Source organism: Acanthochromis polyacanthus, chromosome 17 (genome assembly GCF_021347895.1).
Source record: "Acanthochromis polyacanthus isolate Apoly-LR-REF ecotype Palm Island chromosome 17, KAUST_Apoly_ChrSc, whole genome shotgun sequence".
Lineage (NCBI taxonomy): Eukaryota > Metazoa > Chordata > Actinopteri > Pomacentridae > Acanthochromis > Acanthochromis polyacanthus.
This window is the reverse complement of record NC_067129.1, coordinates 28,003,786-28,013,108: the sequence shown is the minus strand read 5'-3', so window position 1 is coordinate 28,013,108 and position 9,323 is coordinate 28,003,786. Positions and strand designations below refer to the sequence as shown.

The 9,323-nt window shown below is 40.0% G+C and overlaps 1 protein-coding gene across 2 annotated transcripts; it reads left to right on the top strand.

Moving 5' to 3' along the window:
- Nucleotides 1–861: 861 nt before the first annotated feature.
- Nucleotides 862–2,558, top strand: LOC110967317 (E3 ubiquitin-protein ligase TRIM21-like). Of its 2 annotated transcripts, XM_051937993.1 has the most exons (2): nucleotides 868–1,086; nucleotides 1,117–2,558. In XM_051937993.1, exons 1-2 carry the CDS (start codon nucleotides 868–870, stop codon nucleotides 2,491–2,493), a joined length of 1,596 nt encoding a protein of 531 aa, XP_051793953.1. In that variant the 3' UTR covers nucleotides 2,494–2,558. The 2 variants fall into 2 exon arrangements, with proteins under 2 accessions (XP_051793954.1, XP_051793953.1); XM_051937994.1 differs by having other exon boundaries at nucleotides 862–2,558.
- The last annotated feature ends 6,765 nt before the right edge of the window (nucleotides 2,559–9,323 follow it).

Genomic DNA, 9,323 nt, shown 5'->3' with positions numbered 1-9,323 from the left:
GAGAAAAAAAATTCAAGTCTCTGTGATACCCAGACACTGAGATATAAGCATTTTAAAACCTAAAAATTCCAGGCGAGGATTGGGGGGAGGGCATTTTGGCCTGAATTATTAAAATTTGAAAACGCCATAATTCAAAAATTATTGGGAGTATAAGCCTGTAATTTTGCACACAAAGCTTTTTTTTTTATCATGATCTTCCACCACCAGCACCCACAGTAAAATTGAAGATGGGGCTGCAACCACCTTCCTGAATATTTGGTGTTTTGGGATGGAATAAGCCTTTCATCATTTGTGATGCCGAGATATTTGGAAGAGATGTGCCTTGTGCAGTTGTAACACCAGGGAGAACTTCAGATACCTTCTTTTGACCAGAAAACAACATAGTTTTTGTTTTGTCAGCATTTAACACTAGTCTGAGGTGTAACAGATTCGACTGAATGATGTCAAATGCTGACTGAAGATATTCAAATACAAGGACAGCAGTGTTCTCTCAGCAGTAAATGATTGTGTCATCAGCATAACGATGAACAGACTCATTTTTTTTTACCCACATCGTTGACATTAATGGAAAAGAGAGTGGGTCCAAAGACAGAACCTTGTGGTACACCTTTGGTAACATGAAAAAACTGGAGGAGAGACCGCTGACCTGCACCCATAGCTTACGATTGGTGAGATAATTTGAGAACCAGCTAACAGCTTGGTCTGATAGGCCGATGTAGCTTAACTTATATCAAGTCTAAATTTCAGACTAATGATCATTTGAACAATTTCAGTGAATTAAGTCATAGAATTAAATAGTGATTGTATTTGTTACTGCAGTTCAGTAATATCTAATGTGTTTTTTCCTCTTCTGTTCAAAGTACAGACATGTCTGCTGCCCACAAAGTGCTGACTGAGGATCACTTCCTGTGCTCCATCTGTCTGGATGTGTTCACTGATCCAGTCGCCACACCATGTGGACACAACTTCTGCAAAAACTGCATCACTGATCACTGGAACATTAGTGACATCTGCCCGTGTCCCATCTGTAAAAAGGAGTTTAAGACCAGATCTGAACTGGACATCAACACTTTTATCTCTGAGATGGTCGCTGTGTTCAGACGTGAAGCTCAACAGGAAACCAGTAGCTCAGAGCAACAAGCTGCTGAAGCAGGAGAAGTTCTCTGTGACATCTGCACTGGAACCAAGCTGAAGGCCCTGAAGTCCTGCCTGGTGTGTCTGCTCTCCTACTGTGAGACTCACCTGGAGCTCCATCTGACCAAGTCAGTCCTGAAGAGACATCAGCTGGTGGATCCTGTGGAGGACCTGGAAGACAGGATGTGTCCGAAACACGAAAAACCTCTGGAGCTGTTCTGTCAGACCGACCACACATGTATCTGCCTGCTCTGCTCTGTTTTAAACCACAAGACTCACCAGGTTGTTCCTCTGATGGAAGAATATGAAGAACAGAAGGCAGAACTGCTGAAGACGGATGCTGAAGTTCAACAGATGATCCAGAAGAGACGCCTGAAGATCTCTGAGATCAGAGAGTCTCTGAGGATCAGTAATGATGCTGCAGACGGACAGAAAGCAGAAGGTGTTCAGGTCTTCACGGCTCTGAAGGAGATAGTTGAGAGACGCCTGAAGCAGCTGATAAAGGAGGTGGAAGACCAACAGAAAGCAGCAGAGGAACAGGCTGAAGACTCCATCCAACATCTGGAGCAACAAATCTCTGAGCTGATGAAGAGGAGCTCTGAGATGAAGCAGCTCTCAGACTCTGAAGACCACCTCCACCTCCTCCAAAGCTTCAGGGCCCTGAAAGCTGCTGCACCCACCGAGGACTTGATGGAGGTCACTGTTTATTCTCCATCATATGAGGGGACTGTGGTGAGAGCTGTAGCTCAGATAGAGGAGACGCTGACAGAAGTCATGAAGAAGATCAAACTGAAGCTAATCAAGAAGTTTGCAGTGGATGTGACTCTGGATCCTGATACAGCAAGAAATGATCTCATCCTGTCTGATGATGGGAAACAAGTGAGTCATGGTGATGTGAAGAAGAATCTTCCCAACAATCCAGAGAGATTTACTTGGTGGACCAATGTTTTAGGAAAGCAGAGTTTCTCTTCAAGCAGATTTTACTTTGAGGTTCAGGTTAAAGAGAAGGCTGGATGGTGGGTAGGTGTGGCCAGAGACTCAGTCAACAGGAAGGGTCGAGGCTCATTGAGTCCTCAGTGTGGTTTCTGGAAGATCGGTTTGATGGACCAAGTGTACAGAGCTTCTGCTGATCCTTATGTCCGTCTCTCTGTTCTGTCACCGTATAAGAAGGTGGGAGTGTTTGTGGATTATGAGGAGGGTCTGGTCTCCTTCTATGATGCTGACAATGCAGATCACATCCACTCCTTTACAGGCTGCTCTTTCACTGAACCACTCTACCCGTTCTTAAATCCCCACATGAATAATGAGGGTAAAAACTCTGCTCCTCTGATCATCACTCCGGTCAGTCACACTGAGTAGAAGAATAAAGTGATTCTCTGCTGAAGGAGCAGCTTTCTCTGGAATCATCAGCTTGGAGGTTGAATACCAGCTTTCACTTGTACATGTGTTGAACTTTATCACTCCATGCAGACAAGTCATGGCAGCTTTCAGCAATCACACTCTGAATTTATCCAAGAATGACCCATTCTAGTTGTAACTGTAATAAATCTACATGTTTGATCAGCTGTAGATTCTGATTCATGTTTTTCTGCTGAGACACACCAGCTTCATCGTACTGGTTCATCTGGTTCACAAGAGCAGTTTGTGTCTCCAAGAGAGTCAAATGATCTGAAAAATCACAGTTTTAATGAACAGTAATAAGATCTTTATGTATTTAGGAATCAACTTTGAATCAGAATTATCCATCAAACAATCTGTGGTGGAGTCTAACAAAATATTTTACTGAATGTTTTCCATTTTTTGTGTTTTAAATATGAAATAATTGACCTGACTGTATGTTTAAAAAACTGTAACAAAAATAAAACTTGTTTTTTTGTGCAAAGAAATGAAGTACTGTGATTGAAACCAACGACACACAAGATTAAAAAGAATAAATTACATGAACACACACAGAACATCAATAATATCAAGAGCATCAGGTGTAGTTTGCTCTCGCTTCCTCAAAAAGAACGTTAAGAATACGGGAACGAAAATCAAACAGCAGATGGAGCTAAAGAGCTAAAACATGAACAACTTGAACACCAGCCTCTCTGCTGTGACTCCACAGATCAGCTTATTCAGACTTTAATGTGTCTGCTGCATCAATGTTGTACAGATCTGTTGAACACTAATTACCAGTTGGCCCACTTTCAGCAGGACCTCACCATCAGTTTGGAGCTGATGGTGTTTTTAATGCAGATGAGTTTTATGTTGGTGATAAATGAGTTGAATCTCTGTGGTGCTGGATAGTCAGGGATCATCAGAGGGTCTCGTAGACCCATAAAAAAACATCTCATAAGATGTTTTTTTATGGTGCGACTCGCAATGAGAAAGTGTATCAGGAAGTCTCCGAGTGGATGGCCGCCAACAGACACAGTAGGACAATGAAGCAGTGTCAAGAGAAGCTGGAAAAGCTCAAAAGTGACCAACAAGGACCATAACAGCTGGAGAGGGTCAAACCCGAGGAGTTGGAAGTGGTTTAGTCAAATGGACGCCATTTATGGCACCGACCGGTGAGCAATGAGAGGGAGAGTGGCCTTGACTCAGTACCATGTTGGAGGACGGTGAGTGCTTTGTGACTCCACCAACGATGAGGTGGTACTCAACCGTAATGGAAAACAACCTAAACCGAGTTGAGTCGAGTCAAGCCAAGTAGGTGCTATTGGAAAAACACCTGATATGTTGCAACCATGGGACCAATCTCCAAGGCGCTGAACATACTGCAGGTAGAGGAGGACATCCACATGAGATGGCTGGTCCCAACTATAACCCTCCTAAATGTGAAGCTTGACCGCCTGAAAATCTCATCTCGGTTCTACTCGCAGCCACTGATCACTGCCCTTCAAGAAGGTGATTTGGAGACGTGCTTTCTGACCCTGAGCTTGTTGCTGCTGCCATTTTGCTTCCAAAGTTCCAAGGACTGCGGACTTGCTAAAACTGGGTAAGTCAATGAAATGGTTCCTCAACTGTTTTTGTACAGGGAGGATATTAATCATTTATTAAACCTTGTAAAAGGCAGATCCTGATAATAGTAAGATTTAGTCACTAAGGAGACGTAGCACAAGGGCCTTGTTATCATGATGTTCATATAAGTTCTGTAAACACATACAGTCCATGTTTATTGGTTTCACACAGTTCCAGTTCCTTTATTCTGTCTGGAAAAGGTTTTGTATATGCATAGATTAGATCAAGGCTCACATGGATCTGGAGTCAGTCCCATCACCAGGCTGCCATTCAGGGTCAGAGGACGAGGACTTCTTTGGTCTTATGAAGGGAAACGCTCAAGAAACCATAAGACAGCTGGACACTTGTCTGGGAGGTTCAACAACGTCCTCAAGTGAATGTTCTCAAATTGTCCCTTGAAATCAACAAATGTTGCCACCACCATGCTTCACATCGTGATGCTGCCTCCACCATGCTTCACATCATAATGCTGCCTCCACCGTGCTTCATCATGATGCTGCCTCCACCATGCTTCACACCATGATGCTGCCACCACCATGCTTCACATCATGATGCTGCCTCCACCGTGCTTCACATCATGATGCTGCCTCCACCGTGCTTCACATCATGATGCTGCCTCCACCGTGCTTCATCATGATGCTGCCTCCACCGTGCTTCACATCATAATGCTGTCTCCACCGTGCTTCATCATGATGCTGCCTCCACCGTGCTTCACATCATAATGCTGTCTCCACCGTGCTTCATCATGATGCTGCCTCCACCGTGCTTCACATCATGATGCTGCCTCCACCGTGCTTCATCATGATGCTGTCTCCACTGTGCTTCACATCATAATGCTGCCTCCACCGTGCTTCACATCATGATGCTGCCTCCACCGTGCTTCACATCATGATGCTGCCTCCACCGTGCTTCATCATGATGCTGTCTCCACTGTGCTTCACATCATAATGCTGTCTCCACCGTGCTTCATCATGATGCTGCCTCCACCATGCTTCACATCATGATGCTGCCTCCACCGTGCTTCACATCATGATGCTGCCTCCACCATGCTTCACATCATGATGCTTCCTCCACCATGCTTCACATCATGATGCTGCCTCCACCGTGCTTCACATCATGATGCTGCCTCCACCATGCTTCACATCATGATGCTGCCTCCACCATGCTTCACATCATGATGTTGCCTCCACCATGCTTCATTGTGGGTATGGTGTCTTGTTCAAATCATTATGAGTTTACTTTTACTTTTGCTTTAGTAAAGTAACAGCAAATGTTTTAAAATATCTTAAAAATCAGTTCTGTAGATAACCGCTGGACATGCTGTGATATTATTTGCACAAATAATGAATCGTGTGTGCCTGTTTTGCTGTTCAACGAAAGGAGAAATATCAGGAAATGTGAGACAGCTCAGAAAATTATTCACGTCTTATATTATTATTATATCAATTTTCGCTTTCCAAAATTCCAAAAGACAGTCAGTGAACAAAGTTGTTTTAATACGAAAAGTTTAATGTAATTCATGGCATTGACAATGTGTAACTTTAACACCACACAAACAGGATATAACTGTGAGTTACAGCAAGTTGTTTGGCATTTCTTGTGTTTACAGTGTGAAGATGACAAACATTTTAACTTCAGGCTTAAATATCTGACAGGTATCTGTGAAGTTTAGTTTTTGTCTCTTGATGAAAACTTGATTGGAGAACAGTGATGGAACCTGGGGAGGAGAGGCAATCCTCTGAAAGAAACAACTCAGAATTCAGGAATTAAAGTTGTAAATTCATGAGAACATAATGAGACATTTTCTGAGATTGAAGTGGAAAATTAAAAAAACAAAAATATATTTGTTCTCATAGCTGTATGGCTTCATAATTACAGAGAAATTCTCATTTTTTTCTTGTAAATTTTTAATTTTATTATCACAAAGAATATTCATTAAATGTTAAAGTAGCGCATTTGTGAGAAAAAAACTTGGATAGTGGTAAATTTCTAAAGACAAAACCTGGATATTCTTTGAGATTAAAACTGTAGAAGGAATGTTGAATTCATTAAATTTACGATCAAAGCAAAATGCGGATATTCTCTTAGAATAAACTTGTAAATATACGTGATAAAACAAAAATTTCTTTGAGATTGATGTGAAAGCTTCTGAGAAGAAAAGTTTATTAATCTTTTACATTTATGTTGGAATTTCACGAAAAAGAACATGGATGTTCTCTTGGATTAAAGTCGCAAAATTGTAAGAAAAGAACTGAGATTTAAATTGTAAGTTTCAGAGAAGAAAACTCAGATGAAAGATGTAAATTTTCCACAAAGAAAGTAACAGAAGAAAAATAAGAATATATTCTGAGAATAACATTGAACATTTCAGGGAAAAAATCTACAAAAAAACTGATTTTGAGTTTGTTTCTCACAAATTTAAATTTTTGTTTTGACATTTTATTCCATATATTTCCAAATTCAGTCTGAAAAATATGACAAAATGAGACGCAAAATGGGAAAGAATTACAAAAATGATGCACAAAATGACAAAAGGAGACAAAATGAGACATAAAATGACAAAATGACACAAAATGAGACAAAATGAGACATAAAATGACAAAATGACACAAAATGAGACAAAATGAGATATAAAATGACAAAATTACACAAAATGAGACATAAAATAACAAAAGGAGACAAAATGAGACATAAAATGACAAAATGAGACAAAATGAGACAAAATGAGATATAAAATGACAAAATGACACAAAATGAGACATAAAATGACAAAATGACACAAAATGAGACAAAATGAGACATAAAATGACAAAATGACACAAAATGAGACATAAAATGACAAAATGAGACAAAATGAGACATAAAATGACAAAATTACACAAAATGAGACAAAATGAGATATAAAATGACAAAATGACACAAAATGAGACATAAAATATCAAAATGAGATAAAGTGAGACACAAAAGAAGAAAAAAATTACATAAAATGAGGCACAAAATGACAAAAATGACAAAAAATGAGACAAAACGAGACATAAGAGAGACACAAAATGGCATATATTTCCAAATTCAGCCTAAAAAACAAACTACTTTCCCTCCCCAGCTCTGTGGTTTTATTTTATTTATTATTTTAGTCGTTGTTCTCCGTCGGATCCGATAATTAGATTGTTTGTTTTTCATCTCTAGAAAACGAGGATCCGATCAGGTCCAGTCTTCTAACGAGGTTCTGGATCATAGCATCGTCTTATCTCCGTTTGCCAGCGTGATTATTACATTTATTTCTGTGCAGATGTGATCACACTAAATAAACTCGTGTTAAAGTGAGAAATAAACAGTGCAGGATGATGAATTATCATGAATAACTTCATTTCACCAAAACAATCAGCTTCACAGTTTCCCAAACTACCTCTGACACATCAGGTGAATTTAAAAACACGTACAAATTCATACCTGAAATATTTAATTTAATTCATGGAAAGTTGAATGTAAATATGGGTTGTTTTAAATGTCTGTACTAGAGTGAAAGATGAATAAATGGAATAAAAATCACTAAGTGAGAACAGAACTTGGAGTCAGTGGTTTGTTCTGATAGTAAAGATCACTCATGAGTATAAAAAGTGCTGCAAACGTAAACTTTAAACACAGATGGAAGCTGCTGAATGAAGTGAAGCTCGGTTTTTATCTCTGGAAAACAACAACCAGTCGTGTTTTCATCTTTAAAATCAGGTTTTCCTATAAAACAAGTGAAAAGTTTGACTCATTTAAGTGTGGAGCCGTTTTTACACCAACAGGGTTCAGACTAAGATGCTTTTTAACTGGAGAATTTCCTTTATTGTCACATAAATATGAGCTCCATTTGAAGGCAGCACCATCGTTCAAGTTAAATTTATGGGTTCTGTGTGAATATTTCCAAGAAACAGCTTCCTGAAAATAAAGATAGATTTATGAGAACTAAACTGGGATGTTCTCTGAGATTAAAGAGCAAAATCTGTGGGAAAGAAACTGAAGTTCTCTGATGCTAAAGCTGTAGATTTACTGCAATGAATGAAAGTATTGGCGCTTCTGGAATTTTTCCAGAAAATAAACCATTTCTCCCACAAATTGTTACAATTACAAATGTTGTTGGTATACACGTGTTTATTTCCGTCATGTGCATTGGAAAAACACAAAAAAGCAGAAGAAAAAGGACAAAATGGACAAAATTTGACACAAATCTCAAAAAATGGATCAGACAAAATTGTTGGCACCCTCAACTCAATATCTGGTTTCCATCCTTTGGAAGAAATAACTGAAACCAGTCGCTTCCTGTAACCATCAACAAGCTTCTTACGTCTCTCAGATGGAGTTTTTCACCACTCTTCTTTTACAAACTGCTCCAGGTCTCTCAGGTTTGAAGGCTTCCTTCATTGGTGTTCAATGGGATTTAGATCTGGACTCATTGCTGTCACTTCAGAACTCTCCAGAACTTTGTCTCCAACCAGTTCTTGGTGCTATCTGAGGTATGTTTGGGGTCATTGTCCTGCTGGAACATCCATGATCTCTGCTTTCTGATACTAGGCTCTACATTGTGGCCCAAAATGTTTTGATAGTCTCCAGATTTCATGATTCCTTGGACACCGTCAGGGCAGCAAAACAAGCCCAGAACATCTCTGAAGCTCCATCATGTCTGACTGTAGGTTCTGTGTTCTTTTCTTTGTAGGCCTCATTGTGTTTTCTGTAAACGGTAGATTGATGTGCTCTTCCAAAAAGCTCTGCCTAATGGCCTACACACACTGTGTGATTCGAACAACCTCATAAGTTCCCAGTTTGCTCCGCTGTACAACATGAATCGTATAATCTTTGGCCATGACGTGAAGTTTGCTCTGTACAGACTAAATGATGAAAACGCAACTGAATCTCAGCCTACGATGGACGTGAGTCGACGTGAATGTGCAATAAATGTGCACCGTCCATCCATGAAAAATAAACAACAGAAGCATAAACAGAGCTCCTACAATCACAAGGAAACTAGCCAAATATGAAGGGATTTAATGTTTATTTAACAGCATAAACTAAGTGCTGTGGCCACTGTTTACAGCAGTGTGTGTGTTTGCTAGCCGCTAATGTTAGCTTACAACCTGGGAGCTGCTACATCCTTCCGTGCTTCGTCCTTTTTTGTCCTGTTGTGGTTGGAGCTGGAGGACACG